The sequence below is a fragment of the Acipenser ruthenus genome, chromosome 13 (genome assembly GCF_902713425.1).
Source record: "Acipenser ruthenus chromosome 13, fAciRut3.2 maternal haplotype, whole genome shotgun sequence".
Classification (NCBI taxonomy): domain Eukaryota; kingdom Metazoa; phylum Chordata; class Actinopteri; order Acipenseriformes; family Acipenseridae; genus Acipenser; species Acipenser ruthenus.
In genome coordinates, this window is record NC_081201.1 from 38,673,812 (window position 1) to 38,688,861 (window position 15,050).

Here is a 15,050-nt window from a genome sequence, read left to right on the forward strand (position 1 = left end):
TTCTGCCTCATTCATTTTTATTCTGACGATTTACACAGTTTTCTCAACTCTAGGTTTCCACCACACATGGTCCCGCCACACCATAGTTTACACACAACAGGGATTCCTCATCCAGCTATAGTCACACACTCTGTCAAACAAGAGTCTTCCCAGAGCGACATTGGTTCTCTCAACAGCTCGTAAGTCCTTTATTTTACTGAATATCTTGTATTAATAATATTAAACATTATTTATTTTTTGGTGTTATGTTGTATTCAACACTGGGCTGGTGTATGTAACACTGACCTATTTTAGACAGTAGTAGATTCAAAACTTGACAGCTTTTTAACACCTCATTTTAACAGTAATAGATCATTAGTAAATAATTAGTAATAGATTCTTGTTAATGTAATATACTGTAAATACTACTACTACTTAATAATAAAAATCATAATAATTAATAACTTTTTTTTTCCCTGCACTCACTTTGTTTAACCTTTATCGTTAGGTAGCATGTTTATATTCATAAAGCATATGAATCTATTCTAATATAAAATTATGTGTCCTGAAGTTCTTCTGATACTGTGATGATGTTCTCCTCTTCAAATAACACACTTGCACCTAGCCTGTACATTCTCCTCCTTTCACCAGAAAACATCAGGACCAAAAAAAGGAGGACGAGAAGAAGAAACAGCCTCACATCAAGAAACCTTTGAATGCATTTATGTTGTATATGAAGGAAATGAGAGCAAAAGTAGTGGCGGAATGCACACTGAAAGAAAGCGCGGCTATCAATCAAATTCTTGGACGGAGGGTAAGGAGCCATTTCTTGTTGTTAACATTGGTGGCCCATATAATAGGAAGCATCTAATAGTATCTATGGATGGTGTAAAACCATCAAGTGTTTCAGAACATGACTTTAGCCCAGCCCCTAATGTTGATTACTTAATGTGCTTTAAAGTAAACCCCACTGCCTCCTCTAGTAATGTTAGATACACTTTTTTGAAGACCCAACAAGCTCTGTATTCACATAGTACATAAAGTTGTATTCTGTAGTAAATTATTCATGACATTTTGCTCGCTACATTGTTTCATGATTTGCTACATTCTCCCTGGAATCTATTGAACTGACTGATCCAAATATTTATTTTTATTATTATTTCCCAGTGGCATGCGCTGACCAGAGAAGAACAGGCTAAATACTATGAGCTGGCAAGAAAGGAACGACAGCTCCACATGCAGCTGTACCCGGGCTGGTCAGCAAGAGACAACTATGTAAGTTTAAAACAAGTAATGCAAACGTTTCTTTTACAGAGTCGTTGCTCTCTGTTAATGATTATACTTGTCTGACGGACTGCTGGTGCTGATGTAAAGCACTGGAAGGGAATACTGGCTGTCCCATGCACGCAATTAATAGAGGTTACTTGCGTTATTTATGAGCATGCTAAGTTTCCGACAAACTTCAATATATTATGAAACATGGCCGTTTTGATGTATGTGTTGTATCCAGCTCCAAATAGGAAAGTTGTCCCACATTTTAGCTGACAAAGCCATTAAACTGCTTTATTTAGTTCTTCTGCCTTGAGTAAAATGGAAATAAAATCTGGGTTTGTGGCGAGATCCTGCAGTAACAAGAACAGTGCAGAATGACCCGTATTCAGTTACTGTACATGCTGTGAACAGGCAACATGGGGATCGTTACTCACTTGTTAATTGGGTGTAGGGAGCTTGTGCAGCGTGCCAATCTAAGCAAAACCATGAAACTTAAATCTTACGCCTTAATACATATAGGTGTTTGAATCTGGGCAGCAATTACACCTTGAGGCAAAGCATAATAGTATAATAATCTATGCTTATGTGTGCATTACATTCAAACAAAAGGGCAAGGACAAGGCACTTAGAATAGCACCTAATATTGTTTTAATGTTTAGGTTGCAGCTTTGCTAAGAACTGGTCCGTGTGGGTTTGATGTAAGGTGAAACCCATATATCCCCCCTGCTGTTATCAGACAGGTCAAGTAACCAAAAAAAAAAGCCAGAAAGTTGTTGGTCTGGTATGGCTGTTCAAGGCTCTAGCCTCTTATAAAGTGTGCTTCCTGTAGCTTGTATTTTTTCATGTGTCCATTTTGTGCAAAATAATAACTAAGGTTGCTGTCTATTTCTGTGTTTTTTGGGGGGAAACCAGGGGAAAAAAAAGAAGAGAAAAAGGGATAAGCAGCAAGGAGAGGCCAATGGTAAGTGAGCAGCCGTTATCTCTTCTAATAGAAGATACCAGTCATGTGTCAGACTTGTGACAGCTCAGAGATAAAAGGCTAGGCTTCTGCCTGGCACATTGTGTATCTGGTTGTTAGCTAGCGCATCAGTTAAATGTGATCATGCCTGTTACTACCCTTTTGTTAAAAGCTAATACACATTGCCGATGCATGAACAGGACAATGACAATGAGATCTACATTTTATAGACATTTTGAACATTTTTTTTATTGCAACAGCTATAGTGAAAATCTATATATTTTTCTTATTTTATATTAAACTTATTTTTTTGTATTAATGCCTGTGTGCTTGTTTATGGTTTGTTTTGCTTCTCTGTGTTTTCTGTTAACTCGGGCTGTGCCTGTATGTTCTGATGCATGCTTTACAATGACAGTCACCCCCATCTTAAATTAAGGAGGTTTGCTCGTTTTTTTTTTGTTTTTGTTTTTTTAATCATTTTTGTGCGTTACACAAACACTGCATCGTTAACCCATCATTGCAGCCGATACGAGTCGAGATGCGTTTTTGAAGGCCTTGTATTTTGTTCTTTTTTTCAGAACACAGAGAATATTTTCCAAATCCTTGCCTTTCACTCCCGCCGATTACAGGTGCTAATGTCATTTTGAGTCCTTCAGTTACTAACTGTATTTTCTTTTTTGTTTTATTTCTTATTGAGATTTTCACATATGTAACAATGAAAAGTCATTTTGAAAAAATGCTAAATGATTGATCTGTTTTTTTGTATTGTTTTTTCAAATTTGAACTTATTTTTTTGCATAGCAGGACAAATGGAAGTACAATAATGTATTTTATTTCTGTAAAGTTAGATTTAAAAAAAAAATCTCCAATTGGCAAATTGAATGTGCAGTATTACTTTTAAAGTGACTGATTTTATATATATATATATATAAAATAAGGTATTTTTGCAGATAATATCCAGTTGTAAACCTCCTTAATCTAATTGCTTAGTAGAACTCCTATGTCTTTTAAAAGCACGTATATGCAGATAACCTGCTTTGCTCTTTCTGTGCAGCATTTACATTTAAAAAAGAAAAGCTACTAATTTTGGTCTGATCCTTGCTAACTTTGCCGCCTAATGCTTTCTCAGCTGGCACTAGTGTGCCGTATTTTGCATTCTGCTCACTTCTACTTGCACATTTCCTTCTCAAAATGTAAAACCCAAACCATATATTGCAGAACAGTAATTAAAGCTGCAATGTCCCATGTTATTATATTAACAAACTGGCTTTTAAAGTTTAATCATCTCTAATGAAAAAAGAGAAGTAAAATGCATCTACCCCTTTTTTTTTTTTTTTTACTACTTGATTTGCTAAGGAACTAACCAGTCTTACAGCAGTATTACGTAATGGGCAGTCCTTTAGAAAAAGGGATACTGCGGCTTTAATTGCCACATTTAAAAAAAAATTATAATAATAAAAAAGGGTAAAAAAAAAAAAAATTGGTAAACAAATTCATGAATTCCCCTTATTTTTTTCTTTATTTCTCTCTCTTTCTCTTTCTCTTCCTTTTCTGCTCGCTTCTCTCTCCAAATCGTTCAGACCTGAGCGCTCCTAAGAAATGCCGAGCGCGCTTTGGCCTTGATCAACAGAATAACTGGTGCGGCCCGTGCAGGTGTGTATAGTACTCCCAGATTTGCTATGGCTGGTTGCAGCTGGTTCAAAATTGGTACTTTCTCCTTTCTGGGCCTTTTTTTTATTTACCTTCCTCCCCTGCGACCTGTTGGTGAGCTATCCCAAACTACATTTCCAAAGCTTTCAAAATGTGCACAGGCATTCTTGAGTTGCAGGTCTTCGGTGTGTTTTTGAGATATATAAAAAAAGAACAAAATTCACCATAAAATGTTGAAGGCCCCCGCCAGAGCCTGGAGTACCTGTATTGGCATTGGTTTGGAGAGTTTGACCTTTGCTTGACAATGGTTTTGTGTGGGGGCGGGGGGTGGATTCGTCTGGTCAGGGGAGATTACCAATGAATGCCGCTGAAACACTAGCTGTAGCTAGATGTCACAGCCAATGACCAGTGTCCACTGTTTTTTTTTTTTTTTTTTGTATTTTTGTTTTTACCTTTGGCTAACAGATGCAAATACCCCAAAGAAGTGTCGTGCATTGTTCGGGCTTGACCAACAGAGTTTATGGTGCAAACCATGCAGGTATATTCCCAATAGGCTTTTTTGGGGGGAATGCGATTAAACAAGAAGTAATATCTTTCTGTATGTGTGCCTTTTTCCATGCAAATTAACTGCTAACACACTGTGACCCCTTTGCTCTGTTCAGCCGATCGCTATAACATAGCAATTCCCTATTGTCTCTTTAAGCAATAATTCTCCTGAAGTAGAAACTGGCTGAGTGAATACATGCACAAAATCTGCTGGTGCTGTCACAGCTGGAAGAAAAAAGAATACTTTTGTTGTAAATACTTATTTGTATTATTATTAGTTTTTTTATGCCTAAGGTGTAATTATCATGGCTATAACATCTTATCTCTAGCATTTGCCTTATCAACATTATCGCAGCCTCCCCCGCCCTAATGATGTCGTCATGCAGATTCTAACACCTTGACTTATGTACTTGTTTATTGCTTATCATTCAAGATATGAATATATTTAAATTACAATGCACGTCAAATGCATGACTGCTGCATTCCGGAACCTGTGCAGTTGGTCATGTGATCTGTTTGCAGCTAGACCACTGGGCAGATTTCTTTTTAACTGCACAGGAAGTAATTAGGATCCCAAACAAGCAAAGAACCCAATGGTATATTTGTAGTAATACAGCCGTTTGTATTCTGCTAGTTATATTACCATGTTCCGGTTTTGTACGAATTGACAGAGTTTTGGAGCACGTCTATTTAAGTGGCTAAGAATTACACGTTTAATTATGCTTGTACACATATATTCCAAGTTCATTTATTGAATTTATTAAAACATTTCGCTCCCAAGTTTGTTCCTTGAGGAATTACATCTCATTTCCAAGTCTGGTATGCAGACAGAAAAACAACATGCAAACATTCTGCAGTTCCTCAGTATGTACAAGGCTTAATTATACAATTATAAAGTTCAATGATTATGCAATTAACTTCTAAGGTATATTAAGAGGACCCCATATGAATATTAAGCAGGATTGGGAGTACTGGTTGGGGGAAAAAAAGGGAGTCAGATAATATACTACTTTGCTCAGTAAAAGTGGTAGTTTTATTGAAAACAAAAAAAAAACATTTCAGTAGGTCCAGGCATCAACCAGCCACTTCCTACTTCAGTTCAAATCCGCTCTGTTTCACCATGCTCTTGCACCTCTGTTAATCCTAGTTAACCTGTTTTTCATTTTGTCAATGTTGATTTTTATTTTTGGTGGAGGAGACAAGGTGATTTGCCCTTCTCAGTGCACACACCCTCCTCCCCTTCTAATCTGACATAGTTCAAATCTCTTATTTCTTTGTTCTGATACAAGCAGTCTTTGAATTTGGAATATTTTCATGGTAGGTATTTGTTTCTGCTAAGTAATACCCTTCTCTGTGTGTGGTGCTTGCTGTCTTTCACTCGTTGTCGTGTTCTGTGTTGTGCGGTCTCTGCCACTGTGTTCCCTGTATAAAGAGGAAGGCACGCATCATTATTGTCAGTTCATTGTGTTCGTCAGTCTACCCTCCTAAAAGCACAGCACAGACCACACCTGTTTCTAACCAGAAAGTGAGCAGCACGTTCTAGGCTTGAAAAGGTTAACCTGTTCTGTGTAATAAAAGCCTGAGAGACTTGGTCCCAGGCCTCATTGCATTTTCAGGCCGAGCACTCAGTTATTCACACTACACGTTCTGTGGTTTCACTGAAACATACTTTCAGGTACAACTTGCAGCTGCCAGGTTGTTTGTAACCTTTCTTGCTGAAATGTGTGTGTGTGTGTGTGTGTGTGTGTATATATATATATATATATATATATATATATATATATATATATATATATATATATATATATATATATATATATATATATATTTATATATTTTTTTTTTTACTGAGATGCATTTACTTCTCAAACCAATATTTGCAAAACTTTAATGAAAGTCTGTCAGACTTTCCTGGGGGAATGCATTCCCATGCTAGGTTTTTTATATGTACTGAAGAATTATGTTTGGACTGATCTTTTCCTTTTTTTTAGCATTAAACTTGGCACAAAAAATAAATAAATTGGCCAACAGAACTCGCTTCTACAGTTAGGTGATATGTCTGTGTCTCTGTGGGTTAGCGCATTTAGCCTTTGCTTCTGGGCCCTGCCCAGCACAAGGTGTGCTCCCTGTGAATGATTCCGTGCTCTTCATGCTCATTCAAAGATTCCGATATGATCTCACGATCATTAAATATTAAGGTAGCATGAGACTGCATTTCACGTGCGCTGACGTTCTCCTTTCATTTCCTGAACCTTTCTTGTAGAGTAGATGGGCCTCTGTGCTAATCGCCCCCATCACTTTTGTCCTTTTGCATGCTTATTACTTTAGCAATCCTAACTGTGCTTTTAATTGTTAATTAGCTCATCCGGAGGCATACAATAGCTGTACTTTCATTTGCTGTCAAATAGTTGTTTCCTTCATTCATGTATAATGTAATTTCTATTCAGTGTATAAACAAAAAGAACCTTTTACACATTTTTTTTTTCTTTTCATTATCTAGCCATTAGCTGTAGCTATGCATTTAATGATTACACTAATTGTGTTTTTGGCTTTATTTTATCGAATACAAACTTGGTGGGATTTGTGAGGAATTGAACTCTATCAAATCCTTTTGCCAATTTATCTATCGCCAGGAAGTGACCCCCTTTTTTTGAAAGCTGTTCTCTAAAAATACACTTAATGCAGCTGTCAGGATGTATCCTTCTGATTTAGAAAACTAGCCACCAAGCCTCCATAGTTTACAGCCTGCAGCAGTTTTTTTTTTTTATACTAGATAAGTTTCTGTGAACTTTCTGTTCAGCTGTATGTCTGATAGCTTCAGGTGGAGGGATAATTTGCCATAAGGATTAGAATTCCTTCAGCTTGCAAAATCTGGTCCAAACACCTTGAGAACAACTTGTATATCCAGTCCTTAAATAAGTTAGCTTTTTAGTTTGCACCAAGGACTAGGTTCAGAAAAAAAGGCTTTGAGGCTTTTTTTTCATTTGTATGGGCAATTCTAAATTTTAGAGAGGCTAGTATTTCACTTGGGGAGGTGAAAAGGAGTTGGATAGTTTTCATAATATTATTGCCCTTCTTTTATGAAAATGTCAGGGTGAGCAAAATTTGCTCTGCTGAACTGCATTCTGAATCATAAATACCGAGCAGTCCAGTGGTAAATGCTAAGAAAAGCCGATAGCTTTACGAAAGGAGAATTCCACTTTTACATATATTTGACAGGCAATTATTTTTGCATTAGACTGCATTTCTGAGCAATTACTCATTTTTTATAGGGTGACTTTACCAGGGTCTGTGTTGAGCCCATCAGCTTGATCTTTTCACCATTGTTATTTTTTTTTTTGCTTTTTTCTAATACAGCATGTCATACATACTATCCCCAACCCCCCCCCCCCCCCCCTTTTAACTTTCTTTTCCAACTGTTGCTCACCTTGTTAATATAAAACAGCATGAACTGACCCTGCAGGCTTATGTGGCTCTAACAAAACTGTGTTCCAACACGTCCCTCTCTAGTCCGACGCCTGAATGCTTGTTGATAGAACATCCATGGGTATGGGCTGGGTATGACTTGAGAAACGATTTTCTTACCAGAATTCCTTTTTTTTAAATAATAATAGTAATAATAATACTACTTTTTTCTTTATGCTTGTTTTGTTTTTAAATGGAATTCATAAAACAGTTTAGTATCCGCTCAAGACATCCCTGCATTAAGTGCCTTGTGTATTGTCAGGTGCAAGAGATGAGATTTTTACACTGCCCCTTAGTCCAGTTAAAATGTAAGTTGCCAAGGAAGGATGAACGTAAGGGTGAACGTAAGGGTGTGATTGTGTTGGAGCTCCGTCTGTGGCATCATCCTCATATGAGGAATTCTTCTGGCTTCTGCAATCTTAAAAGTAATGCAGTCGGCTCCCAAGTGGCGCATCCAGTAAAGGCGCTCCTCATGGAGTGCAGGATCTGCCCTATAGCCTGGAGATCGCAGGTTCGAATCCAGGCTATGTCATTGCCGACCGTGACCGGGGGTCCCTAGGGGGCGGCGCACAATTGGCCGAGCGCCGCCTGGGTAGGGAGGGCTTAGGTCGGCAGGGCAATCCACGGTTCACTGCGCACCAGTGACCCCTGTGGCTGATAGGGCGCCTACAGGTCTGCAGTGGAGCCATTCAGATCTGTGATGTCCTCCGGCACTATAGGTCTGGTGGCTTCGCTGTGGATCTGCAGTGTGAAAAATGACAGATTGGCAGGAACACGTTTCGGAGGACGCGTGTCCCAGCCTCCGTTTCCAGAGTCGCCGGGGGGTTGCAGCTGTGAACCGGGATAAAATAATAATAATTGGGCATTCCAAATCGGGGAGAAAACTAGGGTAAAAACCATTGGCTATGACTACATTTAAAAATAAATAAATAAATAAAGTAATGCAGTCTTGTCTAGGCATTAATGCTAGTAGCATTTTGATGTCAAATTCACCCGTTCGGCTGCTTGGCCCCAATAGATCTTCTCAGTTTATACGTATACGTTGTAGGGAATCCTCCAGCCATTGCACCCACCCTTCCATAGTATACATTGTGTATCTATAACCCTTCTGGAAATTGAGATTAGACATTGTTGAGTTGTGGCAGACTGGTTTGAGGATCGGTGGGATCAGCATTTTCTGTGATGAGCTCAAATGGCTTGAGGCATGCTAAACATGGGATCTTGACCTAGCAAAGCAATGAGACAAATAGACATGGCAGTGTGTCATTTCTTTACTCACAGACATATCTTTAGGGGAAGGCAGTCCATATTGTATCTTGGTTTTTCTAACCTCCTCACATCTCTCAGTAACAACAGGCTGCACCCTTACTGTGTAACACACTGACTATCAGACTGTCACGTTTGACTGCGCCTTCGCTGGCACAGTGTTTAACTGCTTTAGAAAAGAACTGGATGCAACTGTGCTTGTTAGCGTGGCTAACTGAGACCTGAGTGAGCTTGCACAAGCATGTCATCAGAATGAAGCCCTTTGGAACGGAGTCCTTAGTGATGGTTTTGTTACAGAGCCGCAGCCTGCAGGCTGTAGAACCAGTTATTCTCGTTGTTTTGCAACATTTCCTTTTTTCTACCTATTTTCATTTCTGCTTCCACCCCCTGTCCTATTCACTCTTCTTATTCTCAACTGGATGTGGTTGCTAACAGAAAAAGGGATTACTTCCTGGTGATTTACCTTTAGTCTTTTTTTTTTTCCCCCAGAATAAACTTAATGACTTAAACAAATGTAACATAATACCATATATATATATATATATATATATATATATATATATATATATATATATATATATATATATATATATATATATATATAAAGAGAGATTATTATTATTATAATTATTATTATTATTTAATTTTTTTTTCTTTGGTAGCTTCTCTGCTGTCCCCACGACATCCTGTGTTTACAGATAATTGTTTCCCTGTTTCTAGGAGAAAAAAAAAGTGCATTCGCTACATACAAGGTGAAGGCAGCTGTGCCAGCCCGCCCTCTTCAGATGGAAGCTTATTAGATTCTCCTCCCTCTTCACCTTCCCTGCTAGCCTCCCCCTCACAAGACTCTAAACCACAGACTGAACAAATGCACCCTCTCTCACTGACTATGAAACCTGATTCCTTGGCACACCTTTCAATGCCACCATCTTTAGCTCGGTTGGAAAACTCTGCCAGCAAGACCGGCACCCAGAACGGGGCATTGGAGCACCAAGCCGTCAATTCACAACATCCTGCATCCTCGCCACTGGCAAGGCCATCCACATCCTTGTTGCGTTCCCATAACCTGCTCACTGGCTCACAAGCCCAGCCTCTGTCGCTCGTAACCAAGTCTTTAGATTAGCATTTTAGCTTTAGTCTTTGCTGTCCTTTTTTTTAAATTTTTTTTTTAATATAATTTAAATGTTTAACCTCTTTTTGTTTCTGCCATACGGCTATAAATTTGAATGTTTTATCAAGTTCATTGGTCAATATTTGACCCATCATTATTTCAAGTTTAAAAAAAAAATAATAATAAAACTTTGTGATTTCTGCAAACATTTTAATGTGATTAAAAAAAAAAATACATAACTGTTATGTAGTTCCAATAGGTAAGATACATTTCAAAGACAAATAACATTTAAAAAAAAAAAATTAGAGATATCAAAAATAAAGTAGCTCTTTCTGAAGGAGTTGGTTCTTCTTTATTATTTGTATTAAATATGAGCTTGCGAACCAATCATTTTACATCTGTTCGAAGGCACGATGAATGCAGTGGCATTTCTTTCATTGTGCAGAACAACTTTTATTGTGATGTTACTTGTTATTGTTTAAATGTACAGAAATATTTGGGAGTGTTAATATGCATTGTTCCATGGCGTTGTTGTTTGGGGGTATGGGTTGGGAGGGGGGTGGGTGGGTTAGGCAGTCACAGCGCTGTAGGACCAGTAGTATTTATTGCTTTAGAGATTGCTTGTTGTATCATGTATGTTGTCCCTTTTTAAGTATTGTTTTCTTATCTTAGTACATTGTATAAAGATTTTTTTTTTTTCTTAGCGTAAGCAACTTCTATATATAAAATACATCATTTGTAAAGGATTTTTTATTTGATTTGTTTTCCTGAATGAAACATGGTTGCCACCAAATGGGCAGTATAGATACTTTTAAGGAAGAGATGTGCACAACATTACTTTAAAAGCTAAAATATAATAAGCCATTATACAAAATAAACTTGAATGCATTGGGGAAGGTGTCTTCAAGAGTGAAATATGTCTAAAACCCTTAAAACTACTGTCTTCCCTTTACAAGGCTGTAGACTTGTGTACAGATTTCCGTGCCAAACTTGTGATAATGTTCTTCTCCCCACTTCAATGCTGTCGTTTTCTTTTTACCATATTTTTTTTGCTGTGACGTTACATAGATTGCTATGTATGTAGTATAAATGTTGCTATAACAGATGTGTTTGGTAGCAGATTGTCAAATAATAAATACAACTAAACAAAAGAAAGAGGTGTAAACCCAAAAAGGGCCAAATTATGTACATTAGGAGATTCATATAAAAGAAAAAACACAAACTGCCACTTTTAAGTACACTACTGTGTGTAGGTAGATAGGCATGTTGATGTTGCAAACGGCTCTAAAAAGCTACAAGAAAATCGTCCATTCGGTGCCATTGTAGTTGACATGAAACAGCTGTAACCTGTCTCGGTTTTCTCTGGTTTACTAAGATGCTAATGATGACATTTTTGTGAATAGTTTGAATGTTTCCTAACAGCTGTGATGTTCCTGTTCTATTTTATGCTTTTCTTATTTTTTTGTTTTGTTTTCTTTTTTAATGGTTTGAAAACCATTTTTTGTAATGAATAAATGTTCATGCTGTACAGTATCTGTAGCATGCAGTTCGGGATTAATAAAAGCAACTTAGTAAGTGCAGATAAAGCACTGTCGTTGTCTTCTTGTGGATTCAAACTTATTCTTTCAGTGCACATCCATGAAGAACAAAATGTAGAACAAAATATATATATAATTACAGGTCAGCACAAGTACCCGAAAACCTGGGTACCCATCGGGTTTTAAATTACCTGACGCTACCCGGGTATCTTTTTACTACCTGGGTATCGATTACTAATTTGAGAATTTAAAGAAAATGTAGAAAATACGACAATGCAGTTGTAAGCTCGGGTCTCTGGCTGGCATAATAAGCTTTTTCTTAACTGACAGGATATCAATGTTTGATAGAAAACAACAACAAACAGCGGCAAGCACACCTCAATAATAATAACTGCGGCGACTGTTCTTCTCGGGAACTAAATCCGAAAGAAAGCAAAATAAAATCCTGTTGGTTTATGTCAGTGATAACTCTGGGATCCATTAATAATAATAACCGTGTGGCTTCCAATACGGAATGCTTTACAGTTATTGAGCAGATATAAAAAAAACATAAAATAAGTAGCCTGTTTTTAAAAATAAATAAGCAAATAAATAAAATAATGTGGAGCACATTAGTAAGAGTGCTTCCTCCATTTGACTGGAATATTTTCTTGGCAGAGTTTGCAAATTCTGTTTTTTCCTGCTTGGTAATGATATTTCACACAATGCTTTGCTTGGATGCCATTTTATGTATTCACAAGACAGAATTTAGTGATCAGGTACAGCACTCTACTGTTACAACCAAACAGACACACATATCCCACTAACTCTTTAACAACTGCTGTCAAAACCCAGCTGGCTCAATTTACAGTAGCTATAGCGTAACATAATAGCAGTGCTGTACTACTGCATTAGTTTAAAACTGAACAGAACTGCCATGTTAACAACAACAGAGGAATATGGCCAATATATGTCACAAAGAATCCCGCATCATGAAGTGCATTTAACATGAATAACTGCATTTAAACTGAGTATTATTATTATTATTATTATTATTATTATTATTATTATTATTATTATTTCGATGTTTCCAGTACTGAAAAAGGTTACACAAGTATACAGATCTGAAGGCACTAAATAGTGCTGAGAGCTTGATGTGTTGCAGAATATTGAAATCAAATGGACAGTGTTGTATTCGTAATTATGGTGCACATTAAATTCAGCTCAGTAAAAAATGCTGAGTGTTGAACATTTTTTTTTATAATATTGCCTTATGTCAGGCATTGTTGCCCAGGCCTTTTTATGCTCATGAGTTTGCTGCTTAGCATAGCCCACTCGATTGTAGTTCTCCTGAATGTTTTGAAATAAGCAGTATCTTGCTGTGCTCATGCAGATGTTTTGCTTGTATGACACAGCATACTCTTCAGCACGCGAGTTGTATAACTTCTCAGAAAAGTAGGTTTGCATTTTGTAATTTTCCCCTCCAAATCAAATGCCCTCGAAGGACTGCTGGTTAAAACCTAAAGAAGTAACTTCAGAAAGGTTAATGCATGTGGAGCGCCCACAATCCGAAACTTTCATGGGGTTCTGTCCTTCCCAGTTATTATTCCCTTTGCTTTGGCACTGGACCAAATAAAGTATAAAACAAGCCAACATCTGTGAGTAGCCCTGTTCGTCTCCAGTGCCAGCTCTTTAATTCCATCTGGTTTTGCTTTGCTGGGAAGGGAAAGAGTATATACTACCTTGAGGTCAGCACAAACATTGCCGGTTTCATTTCCACAAGTTTTTACTAATCTCATTTTTCACTTAGTCAATGGAATTTCCGAATCCGTCTGATCGTTTATTCAGCAGTTCTGAAACCATTTGAGATGCTGGTTGTACTCTTTATTTTGACCTGTGTTCAAATATGGCTGCCTATTGTTGTCATGTTACTTTTTGTTGTTGTTGTTGTTTAGATTCCAGATGATAAAAAAAAAAATGTTTTAAAAAAAATACAGTAAGATACTGGCTCCACATTAAGGATGCTACTGTAATCAGTGATTTTCTGGGTTAAATTTCTTGGGGATATTCAATTAAAATGAACCCTTTTGTTGCAGCTATTTTGCCAAGCTGCCATCGCTGCACTGTGTCAATGCATTATATCTCGGACATCAATTGAGGTGCTAACTTAATATTTGCAGGTAAAAACTGCAGATGTTGTGTCGGTGACCATGACATTGGCCATGACCCAATATAGCTGCATGATTGAGACATCCCTTTTGAGATACTGGCTTCATATTTGGTATACAGCTGTATGTTTTAACTGCTGGCCATGTCAATAAAAGAGAATGAAAATGTGTTCAATTAAATCAATACGGGCAAAACCTGGCAATGGCCTTAACTTGACCTCCAACCCAATACAGCTCCCATATTGGCTTTACATGACTTTCCCATTTCCAGATGGTCCAGTAAAAACACCACAAAATATTCTGAAAGTGAAATGCATCAAACATAGTGTGATTTTTCAGTGGTTTATTTCTTAATCATTCAATGTCCTTTGTTCTTATCGGCCAATCCCTACCTTCTAACGGTGTAGCTTTTTCATTGCATTTTTCAATAATGGCATATCTATGCTGTGCTGGCCAAGCAGGTGGTGTTTTAAAGACCATGAGTGAGCATTTCTTGTCTAAATTTGGAACTTAACAAATGGACTTTTAAGCTCCTGCTTTTCTGTATGAAAAGTAACCCTTGTTCTCTTTGGTTTTAGACACTGGTTTCAAGACCACCTCCAGCAACCAATCAGCACTCGCTGTAATTGAATTATAACAACATTCTTTGCTCTGTCTCCTGCTGCACAGGCTGGGGGGGGGGGGGGGGCGGGGGGGGTCACTGGATCAACTTCTGGAGCCAGACAGGCTTGCCAACAATCATTCCCCTGTTCCCAGAGGGCCTTCAAGGCCTGCAGCGGCCTCCAAGTACCTCCTACCCTGGCTGTCGAGTTTGGGTTTGCTGACAGAGTGCCTCAAAAGGGTTATAGAAACACAGATAAATGTACTTCTTGTTGCAGGCTTCTCTGGTGAGCCAGGCCCTGAGAAGACTGATCTAATTTCTGCTCCATTATTAGTTGTGCCAAGTTTTTTTCCATTAACAGGTAATTGAGCAGAAAAGAAAGTAAAGCGGGTTTCTTCCATCAAATGCCTTTACATTAAAGAACCCTACTGAACTGTTAGCACACAAAGCTTTGCAGGGGGGTGGTTGCCATTGTTCTATTATCAACTCTTACTATTATGGCTATCAGCCCCTGTTC

At 37.8% G+C, this 15,050-nt stretch overlaps 1 protein-coding gene across 50 annotated transcripts in view; it reads left to right on the forward strand.

Moving 5' to 3' along the window:
* Window positions 1-11,836, forward strand: part of tcf7l2 (transcription factor 7 like 2) — a 92,331-nt gene extending 80,495 nt beyond the window's left edge. For 10 of the 50 annotated variants that reach the window (XM_058985301.1, XM_058985314.1, XM_058985299.1 and 7 more), the window contains 7 exons: window positions 39-179; window positions 631-793; window positions 1,147-1,254; window positions 2,152-2,212; window positions 2,788-2,838; window positions 3,790-3,862; window positions 9,857-11,836. In XM_058985301.1, the coding sequence (XP_058841284.1) occupies window positions 39-179; window positions 631-793; window positions 1,147-1,254; window positions 2,152-2,212; window positions 2,788-2,838; window positions 3,790-3,862; window positions 9,857-10,259 (1,000 nt within the window). In that variant the 3' untranslated portion in view covers window positions 10,260-11,836. Of the gene's footprint in view, window positions 1-38; window positions 180-630; window positions 794-1,146; window positions 1,255-2,151; window positions 2,213-2,787; window positions 2,839-3,789; window positions 3,863-4,324; window positions 4,399-5,694; window positions 5,724-9,856 lie in introns of those variants that run through there. The other 40 variants (XM_058985305.1, XM_034030896.3, XM_058985318.1 and 37 more) reach the window with 28 other exon arrangements.
* Window positions 11,837-15,050: the final 3,214 nt, after the last annotated feature.